This window comes from Gossypium hirsutum, chromosome A12, assembly GCF_007990345.1.
Source record: "Gossypium hirsutum isolate 1008001.06 chromosome A12, Gossypium_hirsutum_v2.1, whole genome shotgun sequence".
Taxonomy (NCBI): Eukaryota; Viridiplantae; Streptophyta; class Magnoliopsida; order Malvales; family Malvaceae; genus Gossypium; species Gossypium hirsutum.
Genome location: NC_053435.1, coordinates 94232966 through 94256707, shown reverse-complemented (window position 1 = coordinate 94256707; position 23742 = coordinate 94232966). Strand labels below are relative to the sequence as shown.

General features: G+C 32.3%; 1 protein-coding gene and 1 pseudogene across 1 annotated transcript; one reads left to right on the top strand and one right to left on the bottom strand.

Annotated features, from left to right (window-relative positions):
- Positions 1-1934: 1934 nt before the first annotated feature.
- Positions 1935-6584, bottom strand: LOC107934753 (origin of replication complex subunit 6-like; annotated as a pseudogene).
- A 7518-nt stretch (positions 6585-14102) lies between these two features.
- LOC107934746 (protein MAIN-LIKE 2-like) lies at positions 14103-14910 on the top strand. Its single transcript, XM_016867247.1, has 2 exons — positions 14103-14156; positions 14266-14910. Exons 1-2 carry the CDS (start codon positions 14103-14105, stop codon positions 14908-14910), a joined length of 699 nt encoding a protein of 232 aa, XP_016722736.1.
- The last annotated feature ends 8832 nt before the right edge of the window (positions 14911-23742 follow it).

Genomic DNA, 23742 nt, shown 5'->3' with positions numbered 1-23742 from the left:
CCTCAATTTCAAATGGAATTCTTAAAATTATAGATTTGGCATTATTTATTTACTTATTTAGCTTTCCATGTGTGTAATATTAATCATGTAAGCAATTTTTATTTTAAAAATATCACCCAATTCAATTTAGTAGAAATGTGTTATCAATTAGATTTTAATTATTAAACCAAAAGAGTGGAGAGATCAAATTACTTAGATTAAAAGTAAAGGGACTAAATTTCAAATGTGAAAAGAGTATAGTGATTGGAAGCATAATTAGACCAATCGGAAAAAAATTTAATAGTGTTACAAATTGGATTTCAATTATTAAAAAAAAAAGTAGAGGGATTAAATTTAAACGTGCAAAGACTACAGGGACTGTGAGGATAATTAGATTAATTGGAACAATTAAAAGTGTAGAGGACAAAAATCTTGAATTAAAAGTAAAATGACTAAATTTAAAATGTGCAAAGAGAATAGGGATTGAGAGCATAAGTAGACTAATTGGAATAAATTAAACAATAAAAAAGATTAGAGGGACTAAATTCCTAAGATTAAAAATATAGAGGTTAAATTTCAAATGAACAAAGAGTATAAAAAATAGAAGTGTAATTAAAACTTTGGAAAAAAATAGATGGGCTAAATAGAATTGAGAGAATAAATAGAGACTAAATTGAATTGGGAAGAAAATTAAATAGATGGAGTGTAATTAAAAATTTTGGAAAAAAATAGTGACTAAATTGGAATGAGAGAAAAAAATAAAATAAAAGGACTAAATTGAATAGCAAGGGAAAAATAGAGGGAGTAATTAAAAATTTTGGGAAAATAGGAGTGTAATTAAAATAAGGGTAAACTAAACACAATGTCATTTTAGAATATGATTTTTTTAAAAATTTATTCATTTTAATTAAAATAATTATGTGAATTAGTTACTGACATTAAAATAATATTTGTCACTAATAGATTGCTGACGTGAAGGATTAATTCATTGAGTGATTGAGACATGATATTTTTATTAACTTTTAACTAAAGCTTAAGGATTTGTCTATAATTAAACCAAAACATTTTGTTTCTCTTTTACCCTCTCCGCTCTTGCTTAATTTTTCTTTTTTCTTTTTCAAACTAGTCCTGAAAAAAAAGCAGAAGTCTGTTGATAAAAAAAATGAAAGATTAAACCCATCATTTATCACTGAGGAATGATCAAACAAAGTGTCCAATTACAAGAATAGTGAATGAAAACACTTAATTACTAAATATAAAAGAATTCTACCAATAGCTAAGAAGTAGATTGATCCAAACCAAGTATGGAAAAGATTAAATTAATTAAATTTTTTTAAAAATAGAGTGATGAAAATAATAAAATTAGCTATATGTCATTTTAATTAGTTTAATTTGCTGCTGCTAAGGGGTAACTTTTACCCACAAAGCTGGACTTATTGGATGTGGGACGATGGCTGATGGTATTCATCGTGAAAGCTAAGAATTTCACTCTCAATTTAAGGGCATGTTTGTTTGCCAGTAAAATGTTTTTTAGAAAATGATTTACTGAAAATATTTTTTGGTGTTTCAATGAAGCTGTGTAAAATATTTTCTGTTGTTTGGCAGATTTCCTGAAAATATTTTCCGTAAAAGTTATTTTTACATATATTAATAAATTTATATACATATTAATAAATTTTTATATTTTAAATTGTTTTTACATATATTGCAATGATTTATTTATAAATAAATAAATTGAATTAAATATATAATAATACTCAATTATTAAGCTACAATATTAACCTTCATAAATTGAAAACAACCAAAGTCAAATAAATTATTTGTAATTGTGTTAAAAAAAATAAAAAAAACAAGGATTGAATAATTATAAATTAGCTTCCATACCACAATTAATACTAGAAATTAATAATATTATCCAAATGCATAATTAGTAGTACACCACATAATAACAACATTGTCCAAGTGCATAACTAAATATTACACCACATAAAAGTATCAATATCTTCAACATTGAGAAAATTTTTATGTTTTTTTTTGTTAGATGATAGAACAGATGATTTCCACTCTTCATAACCACCTTTCTCCATTTTCTTTGCTCGCTTGTAACTTGAAAGCTGCAAGAGGTTCACGTTAGCCCTACAATATTTTGATGCACAAGAAAATAAACAAATGTTGTTTTCAAGAACAATATCACAAACTTCTAGTAGCTTTTAGTGCTGAGATTAAATCTCAAATGGTTCAAATTCTCTTAGAAATTATAACTGTCTGCCTTACTAAGCATCAAAGACTTAGAATCACCAAGAAAGGCTGCTGCAAGACCAATGAAAAACCCATGCAGAGCTTAGACATTAAAGATTTTAATCTCTTGAATGATATAATAGAAGCCTCAACATTGATTTAGACCATGAAACAATAATTTCATACAATTATTCCAAGCACTTATTCAGTACAACCAATTAAATAGACAGATTATGTTGCAGAAATTGTTACAAAAGCCAAAACACAATGATTCATATATAGAAAACAATGAATCCTACTTCATCCGACATTTAGTAAACTAATATTACAGATAATGTAACGCCCCCACACCCGAAAACGTCGCCGGAGTCGAGCTTGAGGAGTTACCGAACATAATTTATCAAATTAAGAACTTCAAATCTTTTGTTTCTACATTCACAGCTTTCTAGCTACTCGCATCACAGTTACAAGAAAAATCATACCTCGAGTTACGAAACTCGAAATCAAGATCTGTAAATTTTTCCTAAATCTAGACTCATATATCTATTTAATAATTTTTTTCTAGAATTTTTGGTTGGGCAAATTAGTACAGTTTATTAGTTAAAGTCTCCCCTGTTTCAGGGTTCGACTGCTTTGACATCTATATATTAAGAATCAGATATCTCTCTATACAGAATTTAAATGACTATGAGGTTTGTTTCTATTAAAACTAGACTCGATAAGGAATCTTTAAATATAAAGAATGATTTCTAATTATTTTTTTACAATTTATTATGAATTTTTAAAGTCAGAACAGAGGATCCAGAAATCACTCTGGCCCTGTTTCACAAGGTTTCAAATATCTCATAAAGTATAATTTATATGCCTGTTTTTTTTATCCATATGAAAATAGACTCATTAAGCTTCAATTTCATAACTTGCTCATCATTTAATTCCATTTATACTATTTTTAGTAATTTTTCAAATTCATGTCATTGCTGCAGCAATATTCTGTTTTAAGGCAAATTTCATCTTTTCATGAGTTGTTATGAACTAGATAACCTATTAAACTTCCATGATATCAAACATGATCTAAATTTAACCATCACCATGACTTATCAATATCAAACATTTTCTCAACCAATCATGGCCATATCATAAAATTATTTACACAAAATAAATATATTGCTATACATGCCATACTTAAGTTTTACAAGCCATTTACCAAGATGAAAGTCCTTTGGATAGTGTGATCGAACCTTCGACCCGTCCCGATTCCCGAGCTGGCTTGTTCAAAAATACAGTAAATAAAGAGGAGGGAGTAAGCATAAATGCTTAGTAAGTTCATATGTAAATAACAAGTAACATAACAATACAAATATACCAAACAACTTTAGCATGGTATCACCAAAACATATATCATATTTCTAAACATCATTCATCATCTTACTACCTTATCGTTGTTGTATCTATTATCAACCCGAGGGTTAAGAACATACCTGTCCAAAGTGTCCATTTCACAACACTTACCAAAACGTCACTTGCATCTTAAGTGTTCTTTCATTTCACTAGAAATTTCACCCGTTGAACAAATCGGAATACAACTCGGATACACGGATAATTTGCACATAAGTGCCTCATATGTAATCAAGAAATCATGTAACCCGCCCCTAAGTGAACTCGGACTCAACTCAACGAGCTCGGGCGTTCGCATCCATAAGTGAACTCGGACTCAACTCAACGAGTTCGGATGCCTAGTTACATTTCACGAACTCGGACTCAACTCAACGAGTTCAGACATTCGCATCCATAAGTGAACTCGGACTCAACTCAACGAGTTCGGATGCTCAACCATCCTAGTGACATGTCACTTGTATCCTAATCTATTCCTAAGGTTCAAACGGGATTTTTTCCTCGATCTCACATTGCCGTCTTCCATGGAATATCGGAACCGATACTCGGTAGCAATTCATATTTATCAAGTAGTAAACATAATTTGCATATTACTCAACATTAACCACAAAGCATAATATTTCACGATAAAAAAATCAGCATATCATATAATTAACATCAATAACTTAAAAATAACAATTATGCTACATTATTTACACATGAACTTACCTCGTATGCGAAAATGGCTACTTTTACCATTTCGTCAACAACTTGGTATTTTTTCATTTTAGCCCGAATTTCAGTTTTCCTTGCTCTATCATTTAAGATATGGTCTAATTAGGACTCACATTATTCAAATTGACCCAAAATCATATTTTGGAAAAATTACAGTTTTGCCCCTAAACTTTTGCATATTTACACTTTTACCCCAAAGCTCGTAAATTAAACTTCAGCCTATTTTATTATGTTTTATGACATGCTGATCATTTTTCCCTTCTATGGCAACATCAAATTCTCACTCTAACATGTACTTATGACTATTAGGTATTTTTCCCGATTAAGCCCTTTTGCTAGTTTTCGCTTAAAACCGAGTAGCACAAGTTGTCTAACATAATTTAAAACCTCATATTCTATCATAAAACACCAAAATACACAAATTTCACCTATGGGTATTTTTCCAAATATAAACCCTAGGTTAAATTATTGCTAGCATAAGCTTAATCGAGCTACCGGGACTCTAAAAACGTAAAAATCATTAAAAACGAGGCTAGAACGGACATACAATCGAGCTTGGAAGCTTGAAAAACCCTAGCCATGGTTTCTCCTTGCTATATTCGGCCATGGGGTTGAAGATGAGCAAAATTGGCTTTTAATTTTGTATTTTAATTCATTTTACCCCTAAATGACCAAAATGCCCTTACTACTAAACTTTCCAAAAATTCCATCCATGTCCAATTTTTGTCCATAGACTTAGAAATTGGTAAAATTTCTATTTAAGACCTCCTAATTAATATTTCAAAACAATTTCATACTAGAAACTTCTAGAATGCAAGTTTTACAAATTATTCGATTTAGTCCCTAATTTCAATTTAAGCACTTTATGCATAAAATTTCTTCACAAAATTTTCACACAATCATGCAATCATATCATAGACCTCAAAATAATCATAAAATAATTATTTCTATCTCGAATTTTGTGGTCACGAAACCGCTATTCTGACTAGGCCCAAAATCAGGATATTACAGATAATGCAGTGTTACCTCTGGTCCTTCATCAGATAAATAACCACCATAATCAAATTTTCTTTTTCAGGTAACACGTCTAGCAGTTCTGCAGACACATCAAAACAAAGTTTAAAGAAAATAAATTCCCTAGTATCGAAAGCCAATATATGGTACTAAAATTGTACTGCAAATGATACCATCAAATGCTTACATACACATGGTTATATACAGCCAATTCTAGGGTAAGTCCAAATGAACACCTACCTCGGTTTCCTTTCACTTCCTTAGGATCTTTTTTCTCACTTGAGATCCCAAAAACATTATGACATAGATCTTTCATGGAGGTGGAGACCTGCATTGAAAATTCCAAGCAAATGTTCAGTGCATTAAACATTTATAAGTTAACAATAAAAAGATTACATTTAGGGAAGTAAAATAAAACAACATGTTACTTACATAAGAAAACTCAGATTCAGAGGTGCCACAAGCTTCAATCAACCTAACCTTGTCAATCTTAAGCTGTGAAGTAGATAATTTATGTCAAAAACAGGCAAATAGAGGAATAAAAACATTTAATAGGATGAATTAAGTGCACATTACCTTGTGTTTTTTAGTGCATAAGTAAAATGCCACAGCAGTAAACACTGGCCTAGTGAAGTCTGCACTGGCCTGCCTGGAAGAAGGCAGTGATGCCAAAAATCGATCCTTGTAGCTGACAAATTAAGTTACTCAAACAGTTCAAAGGATGGTAAAGGAAAAGCATAAGATAACATAACATCTAAATATCAAATGAAGAGTCGTCGATTGTAACAATCCTAGCAATTAAAGATCATCTATTGGGACTTACCCATTCAGGCATTTTTCCAAACACATAAATGATATGGAAACGTAATCAGATAAACAAAAATAATATATGAAATGGAAAAGGATCTTACAGAGATAAGCCCTTCTTCACAAAAGGTATGAGCCTAACACATCCAAATTGAATCCCCAATTCCATAATATCCAGCTTTGTTCTGAAGCACCATTTTTTCCCAAGTTAGTGAAAATCTGAGTATAAAATAATAGCAGGAAGAGGAAAATGCCTGCGAAAGAGAGAGAGAGAGAGAGAGAGAGAGAGATTGCATGAGAAAGAGGGAAAGAGAGGGAGAAAGGAAACGAAATACCAGCAGCAAGAGAACGGAAATTGAACAGCAGCAAGAGAAAGGGCCTTACCTGGATGAAGGAGAAGCACAGGAAAATGTCTTACAGAAATTGAAACGGTAAGACATTTTCCCAAAATGTAAGGGATTTTACGCGTGATTTGGAAAATATTTTCCAAATGGAAAAGGTTTTCAGGCTACCAAACACTGGAAAATGAGGAAAATATTTTCCAGAAAATGAAATACAACCAAACAAACACACCCTAAAGGTCCTATGTTTTTATTCCACGCTATTTAGCATTTTCCGAATGGCTTATTTACCAAAATATGCTGAAAATTTTTTAAAATTGAGAATTTATGATTTTTTTAATTATTGATATATGTTGAATTTAGAGACCAAGAAAAATATGAATTTTTTTTTAAATTATGAGACAGTTTTTAGTGCCACATCAGTAAAAACATGCCTTGTAGGACATGTTTTCAAGTCAACATTAACTTTTCCCCAATAATTACAATCTCAATGCTATAATACCCCCAACATCCATAATTTTTTTCCTGCATAAACTATTCCAAACTTTATTCTTTTCAACTCAACTCTCAATGACCTTTCAATATAATCAAGCAATTCGTTTTGTCCATCTCCAAAAATAATGACCCTATTACTAAACTTTGTAACAGTGTTGATGTAACGGCCTAATTTTCAGTGGTGTCGGAAATGGTGATTTGAGATCACTAAATTAGAAAAATAAGATTGAACAAGATAGTAATTTAATATTTATGAGTCAAGTAAGAATTTAGAAGAATTTGTGAAATGGTGAAATTAGTGAATTAAAAGAATTTATTAGGTCAAACGGGTCAAAAATGAGGTATCGAGACCTCAAAGTTGAAAATTGAGCTATAAATATTTTTATAAATATTTATGGAGTGTCATTGAGTTAGTATTAAAGTTTCGTTAGAAAATTTTAACGTTTGGATGGCTAATTAATTAAAAAGGACTAAATTGAAAATAGCACAAAATTTGTTAAATTGTGAGTAAATAGCTTAAGTATTTAAAAAGATGGATTTAAAGAGCAATTAGACCCAAAGGTTAATGGCTGGACGGTTTGGGTATGAAATAAGCAAGAAAACAATGTGAACAAGGGGCAAAATTGGAAATAGCATAAAAGTTAATAGTTAAATAATGATGTAATTGAAAAATCTAGACATTTCTTCATATTTTCTCAGCCAAAACGCCATAGAAGGTCTGGAGAAAGCTGGTTTTTCATATTTTTACATCATGTGAGTTTAATTCTTACTTTTCTTGATAATTTTTATGTTTTTATGACTTTTACAATTAGGTCCACTTGTAGAATTCATTAGTTTTTGATTTTATGGGTGAAATTGGAAGTTACCCTGGATGTATAAGGGAATTTTATGATGAATTATTATGAAATTTAAGTTCTAATTTCATATTAAGGTGGTTTTATTAAGTGATTTTGATAGGAAATGATATTTAGGACCTAATTGTGAAAAAGTTGTGAATTGAAGGTTTCTGTTGAAATTAAGAATATAAAAGGTTTTGAAATAGTTTATAATGATAAAATAAAGTGTTAATTGAGAAAAATTAGTTCAATTGATGGGTGAATTGAGCAGGGACTAAATTGTGAAAACTGTAAATTTTGGGGTAAAAGTACAATTTCGAAATTTGAACAGCATAAATTGTGAAGTGAAATAGAATTGAAATGGATGCTAATGAAGGAATGATTTTATAATTATAGATCAAGAAAATAAACTGAATCGTGGAAAGGAGAAAATTCAAGAATAGTCCCTGAATTTCTACGACTTTTGCAAATTAGTCCAGGTAAGTTCATATGGAAAATTTCAATGTTTTGATATGAAAATCTTATGATTGTTAAAGTATTTTATTGTTGATGAATACTATCAATTTGCATTAACTAATGAATAATGTGTAACTAAAAGTACAAATTAGTAGGAACAATGGATTTGAGTGCTTCTATTCTGTGACCCTGATGAATTGACGAAAAATATGTGATAAGTGTGCCCGTTTAAGACCATAGTTGGGCTATGGCATCGGTGCAATGTGATAATGTGACTCCGTATAAGACCATAGCTGGGCTATGGTATCGGTATAATGTGATAATGTGATTCCGTATAAGACCATGTCTGGGATATGGCTTCGGTATGATATGTGAACCGTGTAAAACCATGGCAAGGCTATGGCTTCGGTGTGTGATGCGTAACAATGTGAAAGTCCATAGTTTACTATGGCAATGTGATAATGAAGCACTCAATTCCCTTATTGTTCCTTAAATTGACAATGAAGTAAATGAGAAATGGGCCTAAGGGAGTTAAATTGTGAGTAGCCATATGGAAATTATTCCAATGAGTTATTAATGAAATTGTGATTTGGAGGATGAAATAGTTAAACTAATAGATATAAGATTGTGTACGATATTTGATATGATTTGTGTTTATATGCCTATGAGCTTACTAAGCTTCAATAAGCTTACTTGTGTGTGTTTAATATTTTTATGTAGATTGACTTGAAGTGAAGTGGGTAGATCGGATCAACACAACAGGGCACACTATTCAGATCAATTCTGGTAGTTTTTGTTTTATGTTTAAAGATTTATATGGCATGTATAGAGTTTGAATGAATTGAAGTAAAGATGTTATGAACTAGTTAACAATATTTGTACTAAAACAGTTTTTGGTAAGTAGCAGTAGTTTGACTTTGAAAATTCACCATAAATTGTGGAAATTGAGTTAAGGGCTGGAAAAAAATGATATTAAAGCCTAATGAGTCTAGTTTCATATAGAGGAAACGGTGCATGCAATTGGATTTTATGTTATGAGATATTTAAATTGTGGTGAGACAGAGTCTGAATGACTTCGAGTTCCCCTGTTCTGATTTTAGAAAATCATTAAAAATTGCACAAAAATAATTATGAGTCATACTGTATATGTATGGATTCCTCATTGGGTCTATTTTTAAGAGAAACAAACGGCATGGTTATTTGAATTTTGTACAGAGAGAAATTTGGTTCGTAGTGCACAGGGGTCAAAGTAGCCAAACCCTGAAACAGGGGAGGATTTAACTAATAAACTGTACTAATTGGACCAACCAAAAATTATAAAAAAAAATTGGTAAGTAGATATATGAGTATAAATTCGGGGAAAATTTACGGATTTGGGTTTCGAGTTTTATAACTCGAGATATGAATTATTTAGCAACTATGACGCAGTTGGACAGCTTGTCTGAAAAGTATGATATAAATTATCTAAATTTGGTTAAGTGCTCAAATAAGTTTAGTAGTGCCTTGTGCTCAACTCCGGCAACGGTCTCGGGTAAGGGGCGTTACAGTTGAGGGCAACAAGATTTTCAGTGATGACGAGTTATTATGTGATGCAAAAAAGATGAAGTGCAAATTGGGATGACAATGATTGTTTCGCGTTTCATCTTTTCTGCACAGCACAATAACTTTTTCCCGCCGCGAATTAGGCCCCTAACTCTGTCACAGGTTATAGTAACGGGTTTGTTGCCTTTGGTGAAGATGGATAAAACAAACCACTTAATTATACTGAAAGGACTACTATGTTTTTTGTCTTTGACTTGTATGAGTTCTATAAAGCATCCTCTTCCGATAAGGAGGAACACATTGTCGTGGTTGTATAACCAATGTCAACTAGGGTCTCATTTATGCTCCATCCATTGATAGTATAATATTTGTAAACTTGAAACCCTAGTTACACTTCAATCTGAGACCGTATAACCACCATCAACTAGGATCTCGAGTTGCAATGCGATCCGACTTCTTAAGTGTTGACTTCATACTCACATGGCAAATGAAATTTATAGGTCACCGAGCTTCACAACATTATTGTAAATTTAAACATACCTTAAAACTATAATAATGTCTATCTCAAACATAGGCAAAAATAAACCTATAAACTTTTAATTTTTAACCGTAAGAAAAAATTATTTTTAACAAAGTGAAAATGATGGTGACAGTGAAAACGTGTCCTGTAGCAGTAAAAACACATCTTTTAGAACATATTATGCATCTTTTAGAATATATTTTCCTTTCTCTCTCCAAAAATAATATATATCAATAAATTTAAAAGAAAAACAACATAAATAATCAAATTTAAAAAAATTTCAACATATATGAGTAAATTGACCTTTTTCAAATAGTTTTTCTTTTCTCGTCTCTTCAAGCATGCCATTATGGCTATCACTCTTGGTTTTCTAAATGATAGAATTTTGGATTTTTTTAAACTTATTCTTTTTCATTCTATTGATAACTTTAATTTGTCAACAATTGTAAGTAAGAGTGAAGTTAAAAAATTTGTTGGGATCAAAATTAAATGGTATATTTTTACAATAATAAAAATATAATTTTATCATTTTAGTAATTTTTATCTTTATAATTTTGAAATGATTAAATTACTTTTTTTATCATTTTTAAAAGATTAAAATATAATTTTACTATTAATAAGTTAAAATTTGGAGGGTGTAAATGAAAAATTTTCAATTTTAGTCGGGTGCACCTGCCAACCACCGGGACTCGCCACTGCCTATCAGTGATGTCTAGGCAGCTATGTTAACATTTGAGTTTTTTACTAATATAGTCAAAAAAAATAAAACACCAAAATGGTACAAAGTATAAATTATGTACCAAAATGGTACATGCAGGGTGGTGCTGCCTATGGCAGAGGCGTGACCGCCCTGCTTCTAACACAATTTGTGAAAAAAAAAACAAAATGTACTGTTAAAAAAAACAAAAAAAAATCTAAAACAAAAAAAATTGAAAAAAAATGCTAAAACGATGGGATAGGACATGGCAGGCAGTGGAAGGCCTGCCGCAGGTGGCACCAGTCGAGTCCTGCCACAGGCGGCACTGATCATGGACGTGGTAGAGGCGGCACCGTCTCCCAGGGCTGCTTTATTTTTTTCTTTGTTTGGGGACCATAATGGTCCCCAAAGTTCATTTCGGCTAGAAAGAAAAAAGGAGAAGAAAAAAAGAATTGAAGAAGAAGAAGGAGAAGGAGGCGGCACTGGTGAGGGAAGAAAAAAGGAAAAGAAAAAGAGGAGAAAAAAAGGGAGGGAAGGAAAAAGAAAGAAAAAGAAGAAAAAAAAGTAATTTTTTATAAATTAAGTAATTAATGTTAAATTAAGGAAAATAATTTATTTATTTTAATTGTTATTATTATTGTTAATTAATTTTGATTTAATTTTGATTTAATTTTTAAATTTATTTTTTTTGCAATGTATTATTTAGTTAAAAAGAGATATTAAGGTATGTTTGTATTTATTTTATTTTATTTTATTTTATTTTATTTTTTGGGTGAAAAATAAACAGAATTACAACTAAAAAACCTCCTAAGAGGTTCTAAAAGTTTTGTCTTGCTGAATAACCTTAACCACCAAATCAGGAGGCACTTCAAAATGCTGGAGAGATGATTTCCAAGAGAGACTAATCTTTGCCAATTGATCTGCAATTAAGCTACACTCCCTAGTGACATACTTAAAATCCCATTGACCATCAGAGCGCAGAAGTCATTTGATTCTCCTGAGAACCGTAGTGCCTGAATCCACTGATATCTCCGAGGATAAAGCCTTAACCACTTTAAGGTTATCAGACTGAACTCGAACTTTTTTATAATCCTTACTCAATAGAATGAGAATTCCATAAAAAATGCCCCAGAATTCAGCCTCCAAAGGTGAGCATCTACCCAAATAATAGGTGTATCCCAAAATCCAATTTCCACTCCGGTCTCGAACCACTCCACCCACTGAGGCGCTTCCAGAATCTCTAGCAACTGCTTCATCAGTAAATAGGTGAACCAAATTGTCAGCCAAGCGATGGGAAGTTTCAGAACTGATTGCAGTGAATCTGACTACACCAAATAACGATTCAAAATGTTGAGCCCAACTGAGGGAGGTTTTGATGGTCTCATAAACCGTCCAAATGATGTCTTGGAAAATGAAAAGGTTCCTATTCTTCCAAAGTCTCCAAGCAATTATCCCAAAAAGACAAGACCAAGTAATTCCCTTATCCTGCAATTTATCATGACAACATAGATTAGTGAAAAACCAAATTTGAATAGGGTCAGAAAAAAACCTGGTAGATTTCTCAGAGGGAACAACGAGCATCCAGACTTCCTTAGCCTTCGAGCAGTCACGGATAACATCTAGAATATCCTCGATTTCATGCCCACAAAGAGGGCAAGCACTACTATGTCCAATCCCTCTCCTAGCTCGTTCAGAATTAGTAAAAAGCCTCTGCTTAGCTACAAGCCAAAGAAAAAGACGAACTCTCTGTGGACCTTGATATTTTCATTCATTCATAATTTATATTATGATTATATTATTTTTTATTTTTTATGTGATGGGGTTTTTTTTACAAAAATAGTATAAAAAATAAGATATTAAAAAATATCTTAATGAAAAAATAAAATACGAAAAAAATAATTTTTTTGGGGAAAGTGGTGCTGGCGGGTTTTTACTAAAATAATATAAAAAATAAAATATGAAAATAGTATATTTTAAAAAATAAAATAAAATAATACAAATAAAGGGCCAAAATCAGTGTTTTTTACTAAATTAATATAAAAAAACACTAAAATAATACACTTGAAACATTATGTACTAAAATAATATAAAAATAAAATACGAAAATAGTATATTTTAAAAAATAAAATCCAAGAATAAAAAATATAAACAAATGGCCAAAATCAGGGTTTTTTACTAAATTAATATAAAAATACTAAAATAATACATTTGAAACATTATGTACTAAAATAGTATAAAAAATAAAATACGAAAATAGTATATTTTAAAAAATAAAATCCAAGAATAAAAAAATACAAACAAAGGGCCAAAATTCAAGGTTTTTTACTAAATTAATATAAAAAATACTAAAATAATACATTTGAAATATTATGTACTAAAAATAATATAAAAATATAAAATACGAAAATAGTATATTTTAGAAAAAAAAATCCTAAAAAAATACAAACAAAGGGTCAAAATCAGGATTTTTTACTAAATTAATATAAAAAACACTAAAATAATACATTTGAAATATTATATACTAAAATAATATAAAAATAAAATATGAAAATGGTATATTTTAAAAAATAAAATCCGAGAATTAAGAAAAATACAAGCAAAGGGCCAAAATCACCGAAAAAAATTAAGAATATTGCAACATAACCCTTTTTTGTTTTCCCATATTTTTTTATTTTCCAAGGAATTTAATTACATATTATAATACATTTTAAAATAGTATTGAGCTATTTATCATATTTTTTTAATTATTATTACATCACTCACATTATTATTAAATAAAAATTAATTTAAAAAATATTGAACTACATGTCGGGTATATTATATATATTATAATTTAAACCGAAATATTTTACTTATTATCATTTTAAAATAATAATAAAATATTTGTATTAGAGTTGGATATATTTACTTTTTAATGTAGTATAGGAAAAAATATGTTGTCGAAAAAACTGTTTCGTATTTTTTTGTAATTAAAAGCAATATATAAAATTTAGTTATTCTGATAAATATATTAAATTCATCAAACATTAAAATTAATAATCAAAATTTATTTTGAAATTGCAGGCATCGCAATGGCTTCATTGATTAGGAAAGATCCTCACATATCTAACACAGTCAATAATATGGTAATATATTGTTATTTGTTAATCACGAGTTCCATTAAAAAAAGATCTACGTAATTTAAGGAAATATATTATGTTATTAGAACTATTTTCTGTAATTTAACACTGTCAGGACTCGTACCACGCATTAAGGGGCTGGGTGAATGGTTTAGGATATTCCCCGGATGCACAACTGATGCCCTACTTGGAGTCAGCTGGATTCGGGTCAGCAGTTTTGACCCGGACATTTGATTTGCGTTACGAAATATCCGCATTGGTCGAGAGTTGGCGCCCGGAGACCCACACTTTTCATTTGTTGTATGGGGAGTGCACTGTCACTCTGGAGGATGTTGCATTGCACTTTGGGCTTCCAATCATCGGAAGTGCCATAACGGGCGTAAATGCGATAACTAAGTCAGCTGCACTTTGTTATGGCCTACTAGGAGCCTCGCCTGGTGATGATGAGTCTAATTTTTCAGATTTGAAATTTACATGGCTAAAAGCAAAATTTGAGCATTTATCAGTTAATGCCACTGAAGAAGAGTTGATGTGCGCAGCTCGAGCATACATTATGCAAATTATAGGGGGTGTACTGATGCCCAATGCGAACAACAACAAGGTTCATCTCCAGTATTTACCTCTATTAGCTGATTTGCGTAATGTTCGCTCGTATAGTTGGGGTTCCGCAGTTCTGGCTATGTTGTATCATGAGCTTTACCGGACGACAAAGCCTGATGCCATAGACATAGGTGGATGCCTTGTATTGTTGCAGTCATAGGCTCTTTATCGGATGTCATTCTTGGTATTGGTTAGTCACCAACCATACGTATTTCACTAGTTAACAGGTGGTAAAATTTAACTTGCTATTCATTGACAATTTCTTTATAATGATACTATTCTAACGATACTATATTTACTTAAAAATTATTTTCGTAGATGGAGTATTTATCCAGGTATCAGGAGGTCATACACTGTCTCGATATATCGTCTGATGATTGAACAACATGTCGGGTAAGGGGTAAGCTATTCCAATATTCGTGACATGTAATTACTTTGTATATCTTACTCAAACCGTGTTAAATTTTAACTATGGTATTAATTGTGCAGTTTATATGGATGCCATATCATAGACCAGAAATTGCGGCTATTATACCATCGTCTGCCTATATTGATTCTCAATTGTGGTGCATTAACGCACCAATTATCAATTTCAATGTAGTCGAATGGTACCACAGGGATCAAGTACTACGGCAGTTTGGTTGCATCCTGTATATCCCGGATCCGCTAATACAAGTGTGGAAGGTTCACGGCATCAATAAGAAAGGAAAACATGGAAGTTATTGGGCGGTTGTGCATCAAAAATACATTGCGGTGTGGAATAATTTGATGGCTCGAAGACATAAGATGGATATGTCTTCCGATTTACAACCATCGTTAGAGTACATACAATGGTACTTTAGTGTGGGAAAGCCATATTTACTTGGTGGGAAGTCGACTGTAGTCCCCCTGCACGTGTAGCGACCTGGGGCATACGAGCCAGTGGCCAATATAGAGCCCGAGCCACAGCCAGATCCAGAGCCCGAACCCGAGCCAGAGCTAGAGCCTGAGCCACAGTTGGAGGTCGAGTCCGAGCGATCGCATTCACATTCGGCTGATACTTCTTATCATCCGAATTTGCTAGGCAATGACTATTTCCCGGGCTCGTCAGGGGGCGGATACCATTACGAGTTTGATATCTTTGGGTCATATCCATCGCAGCACAACACTTCTCCCGACCCATATCCACCGCAGTACAACACTACTCCGGCCCGTATCCACCGCAATACTCCACTCCTTTTGGGTTGTATCCGCCACAGCATGACACTCCTCCTGGCTCAAGTTCATCGATACCATTCGAGCCATATGATTTTTCTTCCATGTATCAGACACCTTTACCTGCGACTGAAGAGGATGTTGGTCGTCGTAATTACCCACAACGTGAACGTCGACCTCCGCAGAAATATAACCCTAGGACCACACCATCGAACCATCTATTTTAGGGGTTTCTTGGGTTTTGATATTAAAAAGTTTGTATTTTTTTGTATATATTTAATTAGATTAATTGGAACTTTGAAAAGTGGAACAAAATTTAACCATAACATAAATTAGATTAATTTGGACATTTTGAACATTAAAACACATTAATCTAATTAAATACATTAATCTAATTGGAACATTAATTAAATACATTACAACATTAATCTAATTAGAACAAACTTTGCAATATAATTTTTTTTATAAAAATTAAATACATTACAACATAAGTTCAATTCCTACCCGATCGTGACGATTGTCCAACATCATAGTTTCGCTACGGCTATTTACTCCGGTTATGACTAGCTAACCTACATAATCCACAACGCTTACTATCGGATTTCTCCCTAATGTCCATTTCATTACGGGTTATGGATGATTGCGAACGACCTTTTGGATTCCTGCGTAGCCCTCTGTCTGGGAAAAGCTCGAAAGTCGTTGGAGGCACCTCCAACATAGACAGGTCAAGCAAGATGGGGAACTCATTTTCCTAGACACATAACGTGCGCTCGAGTGCGTACACATCATTAACAAATTGTTCAACATTAAGGTTCACTTTAGCACACGCTGCCACGACATGCGCACATGGATAATGAAGTATTTGGAACCTCTTGCAATCGCACCGTCTGTTCCAGAGATCAACTCTATAGGACCTAGGTGGTATATCGGGTCGACGACCAATGGTCTCCGTAACTCGAAACGTTTCAAGGCGTCATGAATATATTTCTACATTCATCGACCTCACCATTTGACGATTTGCAACCATTGCATCCCTGAAATCTTCGATAAACACGTGTTCCGCCTCCATCTGGTTGACTTGTTGCTGACCTATTCTTGGCATCAATGTAGCCAACCTGTAGAATGTAGCCGAGAAGACAGATAAAATTAGAAGATGTCGTGTTTTCAACAATACAGCGTTGACCCCCTCCACTAAGTTTATGGTCATTTGACAATAACGAAAACCCTCGTCAAAACTTTGAGCCCATTTCTACAGCTCCATAGTATTCAACCACTGTCGGAAAGATGTGCTTGTTTGACCCTCCATGTCACTCTCAAGTCGAGTCATTCTTTGGCGAAAAATGTGTGGCTCTAGCTCGTGTGCTGTATGTATTAAGAAAAGATAAGTTACAGTATTGCCCTAAAACATTAAAACTTATATTGAAAAGATAATGTAATCATTTACCCATTTTCACAACTTGTCTATTCTAGTTTGTATTATTATAATTTCGATGGAAGTTAGTCGTGATGTGTCGAATGCAGTAAACGGATCTCCATAGTACACCAGAACGTCTAATGGTGGCAATTAATCATTTCCCTCTATCTAAGATAATGCAAATATTATCGTTGCTAATAATATACCTCCACAAGTTGGTAAGAAAGAATTCCCATGATTCCATGTTCTCCTTATCTACGATGGCAAATGCTATCGGGAGTACGTTCCTGTTGCCATCTTGAGCAACGGCAAGAAGTAAGATCTGTGTATATTTTCCATATAGTCAGCTCTCATCCACTTGCACAAACGGCTTGCAGTAGAGAAATGTGCGTACACATGGATCAAACGTCTAGAACATCTGATGGAAATTTTTTTCCCGGCTATAGTTTGTCATCTGGGCCGTAATAAGGTCGTGTCTGTAACTCAATGACAGTCCCTGGTACGTACTCCCGCATAACGGCTATCCATCCCTGTAGCTCGTTATACGACGCATCAAAATCTCTATACAATTGCTCAATTGCCATCTGTTTAGCTATCCATGCCTTCCGATATGATACTCGATACTAAAATTGTGCCTACATTTCAACAATCAGTATTGAAACTTTAATGGTCTACATGTCCTTCACCATTGGCATGATACACGTACAGATAGTTTTAGAATCAAGTTTTCGATGATCTTCTATCATACATGTTGATGCGCACGTGTGAGGCCTAACAAATTTGTGTATCTCCCACATCTATGAAATTTGAATAAATACAGCTCGTACCCGCCAATTGCAGCCTTCCGTTGACTTCCAACACTCCCTAATATATAATGTCGATTTAGACACTGCAACTTTGTAATCCATTGATTTATTTATGCTATACCGCTTAATAGTAAATACACGCTCTTATTTACTTTTGAATTTTGGCCTACGAACAACTCCTCAGGATCGAAATTTATGACCAGCCGGTGAGCAGGAACTATTTCAAGGTACTTTGGGAACTCAGCTACATGCGCCGCGTCAGGGTCTATTAGCAACGTGTGTGGCCCAAGATTATTGTGTATCACAATACGTCACATATGATTCCCTATCGAAGACGCGTTAATGTTTCCATCAACATTCACATCTTCATCGTTAATATCATCGTCGGCATGTCCTTCACCATTGGCATGATACACGTACAGATAGTTTTAGAATCAAGTTTTCGATGATCTTCGATCATACATGTTGATGTACATATGTGAGGCCCAACACATTTGCATATCTCCCACATTTACGAAATTTGAATAAATATAGCTCGTACCCGCCAATTGCAGCCTTCCTTGACTTCCACCACTCCCTAATATATAATGTTGATTTAGACACTGCAACTTTGTAATCCATTGATTTATTCATGCTATACCGCTTAATAGCAAATACTCGCTCTTCTTTACTTTTGAATCTCTGGCCTACGAAAAACTCCTTAGGATCAAAATTTAAGGCCAGCCGGTGAACGGAAAGTATTTCAGGATACTCTGAGAACTCAGCTACATGCGCCGCATCAGGGTTTATAAGCGACGTGTGTGGCCCAGGATTATTATGTATCACAATACATCGCATATGATTCCCGACCAAAAACGCGTTAATGTTTCCATCGAAATTCACGTCTTCATCATTAATATCATCAGGGACATCGTTCACATCGGGATCACTATCACTATCGACCTCTTGATCACAAGGATCACTACTATCGTATCCATCATCACCAACCACATCAATGTCGGGTGTAACATTAAGATCGATACCGATCCCACGTATAGTTGATTCACTATCAACGTACGATATTGGAGCCACCATGCATGGTTTTTGAGCTTCATGTTCTTCACTGTAACACCCCTTACCCGATATCGTCGCCGGAGTCGAGCACGAAGCGTTATCGAACTTAGCTTACTAATTCAGGGTATAAAAAAATTTACTTTTAAAATTAATTTAGTTTCATTCATTTAATATGTCCCTAAAAAGGGTCCTCGAGACCCTAAAATATGAAATTAAAATGGTTCAGCAACAAATTGGAATCAATAAAAATTTTCCGATCACTTAAACAATTCAAAACAATTTATTTCATCTTTCATAAATAAACTGTCCATCTGCGTCATAGTCACTAAATAAATCATAACTCGAGTTATGAAACTCGAAATTCAAATCTGTAAATTTTCTCTGAAACTAGACTCATATATCTTCTTACTAAATTTGTTTCAAAATTTTTGGTCTAGCCAATTAGTACAATTTATTAGTTAAAATTTTCCCTGTTTTAGTGTTTGGCTGCTCTAACCTTTATTCACTACGAATTAATTTTCTCCCTGTACAGAATTCAAATAACTATGTCGTTTATTTCTCTTAAAATTATACTTAATAAGGAATCTATACATATAAAGTATAACTCCTAATTATTTGTGTACAATTTTTAGTGAATTTCTAAATTCAGAATAGGGGATTCAGAAATCACACTGACCCTATCTCACCAAAATTTAAATATCTCATAAAATACAACTCCTTTATTTACTCTGTTTCTTTCATATGAAAATAGCCTCAATAAGATTTAATTCTATATCTAATTCACTATCTAAATCCATTTATATTATTTTTAGTTATTTTTCAAATTCATGTCATTACTGCTGTCTGATACTATTTTAAAGCTAATTTCACATTTTTCATGATTTCCATGGAATAACCATTTAGGCATACATAACACCAAACATGTCCTTGATTAGCCATTCCAATAGCTAATCATTATCAAGCATTTACATATCATTCATTAGCCATATCATAAGATCATACACACAAAATTGCTACGATGCTATACATGCCATACTCAAAATGGAACGTCTAGCTATACCAAAATAATCCTTGTGATAGTGTGCCCAGACCTCTAACATACTTTACGATCTCTGAGTTAGCTTGACAAAACTCTAAAAAGAAAGAAAATAAAAGGGGTAAGCATTAAGCTTAATAAGTTTGCATGCAAATAAATAACAACATTCATAAGAATTATCTTACTACTTGGCATGATACTACTTAATGCAACTTCATTAATTGTCATAGATATATTTTAAACTTCTTCACTTACTCACTTACTTAAATACTTACTTACTTAATCAAATTTATTAATAAATTTTACTTACCTTTTTCTTTATCAAGCATACATGAACATTATATACTTACCTTTGCTCTTCTAGCATAAACTTGTCTTACCTTTTTAGTATAACTCGTCTTACCTTACCTTACCTTGATATTCTCTTTAAATTTTCCCGTTGAACCACTTGGAATACTAAGGATATATGGGTACCTTACCATTGCCATGACTTGTCATGGCCTTACGTGGTGTCCTTTTGAAACTTACCATTGCCATGTCTAGATATGGTCTTACATGGTATCCTTGCCTTATGAACTCACCAATGCCATGCCTTGGCATGGTCTTATATGGGACTTTTGCCTTATAGTAACTTATTAATGCCTTGTCTTGACATGGTCTTACATGGTATCCTTACCTTAGAAACCTTACCAATTGTGATGCCTTGGCATGGTCTTACATGGTATCCTTAAACCCTAATGTCATGACATTTGTATCCTACACATTCCTAAGGTTCAACCAGGACTTTCTGAAATTACTTCTCCGTCAATTCATGCTTAAGTCTTCTTCGAATAATTTCATAAAATAAATATACACATGCTGGAAATTAGCAAAATTAACATAAAATAATAGAATATTGCATTTATTTACCGCAAACTTACCTCGAAACAAAATACGATCAATTATATCGATTTAGTCCACTATCTTTTTCTTTCCCCGATCTAACTCCGAATTTTGTTCTTCTTGATCTACAATAACAAATTTAGCTTATTTAATACTCACATTTATTAAAACAGCCATTGACTCAAACTTTGGCAAAATTACACTTTTACCCCTAAACTTTTACATATTTATACTTTTTTCCTAAGGCTCGGAAATTAAACTTCATCCTATTTTCTTATGTTTTATGACATTCTAATCATTTTTCCCTTCTATGGAAACATAAAATTCTCACTCTAACATGTAGTTATGAACATTAGGTATTTTTACCGATTATGTCGTTTTACTCGTTTTCACGTAAAATCGCTTAGCAAAAGTTGTTTAACATAATTTCGAGCTTCATATTCTACCATAAAATATCAAAATAAACACATTTCACCTATGGGTAGTTTTCCAAATATAAACCCTAGGTTAAATTATTGCTAGAATAAGCTTAATCAAGTTATCGGGACCCTAAAAATGTAAAGAACATTAAAAACGGGGCTTAGAATCACTTACTATAGAGCTTGGAATCTTGAAACAAATCCTATCTACGGGGAACCCTTGAAGATGAGCACATTTTTGCCATTTTTTCCCTTTTTAATTCTTTTATTTGACACTTTACTAAAATGCCCTTTATTAAAATTTTTTAGTTATTTTTACCTATGTATATCCATTTTTGTCCATGAAAATATAATGGTCTAATTCCATTTAAGGACCTCTACTTCAATTATGCACTTCAATTTAATCCCTTAGCATTTAGAACTCATATTTATCAACTTTTGCAATTAAGCCCTAATATACAAATCGGACATGCAATCAATGAAATTTCTTATCGATATTCTAACACATGCATCTAATCACTCGGTAAATCATAAAATTAATCGCAATAAACTTTTCTATCTCAGATTCTTGGTTTCGCAACCACTGTTCCGTTTAGGCCCTATTTCGGGATGTTACATTTACCATATGCAGCGAGATTTTCATTTTGCTCCATACTGGCTAACTTAGCAAATAAGTGAACCAGTACATTTTTGTCACTCCCATTCCTACAGTAATGAGCGATCATTGTCTCCACGTCTTCGTCGTCTACAAGTTCCATTTCGGTGAATTTGATGGGATCTGTCGAAACTGAAAACTTGTAGAAAAGTTTCGAGATTCTTCTCTCACAACGTCTAACAATTTTTGCGTTAATCCTTCCCTTCATATCATCCAACGAGACATTTCTATTAAATCGCATTGCTATTTGTTGCCGACATTCAAATATGTATCCAACAGTTGTTGTCAAGATGATTCTATCGAAATAAACACATACGAAAAACTGATTATCTATCTTCAATGCTCAATCTGTTAAAAAATAAACAAACTTTTTCAAAACAATTTCGAACAGCAAATAAATTACTTAAATAAAAAATTTAATTAATCAATATGCAATTTTTTCATTCATAAACTCATACTTTTTCAGTTCTCATTTTGTACATGAACAACATTTATCTTTACATTTAACCATTTAAATTCAGTTCTACATTTTCGTCCATCTCTGACCCTGTATCTTCCTCTGGGAAATACTGTACAATCCAATTTAAATATTTTTTATTCTCTTCATATTCATCTTCTACAACCCAATTTGGTATTTTCTCGAGATCTTTTTCCTCTTCAATCTTTATAGCAAGTATTGAAATTAGAAATTCTCTTGGTAATTTCCTAACATCTAATTTATCCATCCATGGTATGTCAATCACATTTTGCTTCCCAGTCAACTTTCGTGAACCTATACTTTGTCTCGCTATTTTCCTTGCTCCTTAAGAGATTATAAACTTTACGAAGTATATAACTAGATTCTAATAGGTTCGTGGTACCAATGTCTTCCAAAGTTGGTCTAAAATGATTTGATGGTCCCGTTCTATTAATGTGTCTCTAAGGGTTAAGTATTGTACTTTATTCTTTCTAATCATTTCATGACCCTTCCACAACACTTCTTGCATCTTTTTGTTTACAGTGATAACGTGTTGAACAATGTCTTCTTCTGGTTTCATTTTGTAATCTTGCATTTCTCTCATCATCTTATCAACTTTCTCCCTTTGTGCTGAAGTTATTATCTCATTAGGCAATACCAAATATGTTTCCATTTCTAATAATATCTATAACATACCAAATAAATTTCATAAATATTATCTAATGAACCTAAAACACATATAACAAATAAATTACATAAAAAAAAATAAAACATTCTTTACATAACATAAATATGTTTTTTTAGGGTTTTTATAAAATTAATATAAATCAACAACAATAATAACTAACAATAATTGGGGTTTTTTACTAACAATAATAAGCAACAATCCTAATAATAGTTTTTTACTAACAATAATAATAACTAACAATAATAAGGCTTTTTACTAGCAATAATAATAAGGTTTTTTTTACTAATAATAGTAACTAACAACAAAAAACAATAAAAATCAACAATAATAATAACAGTAAAAACACAATAACAATATAAAAATTCATTATTTAAAAAAAAATTATACC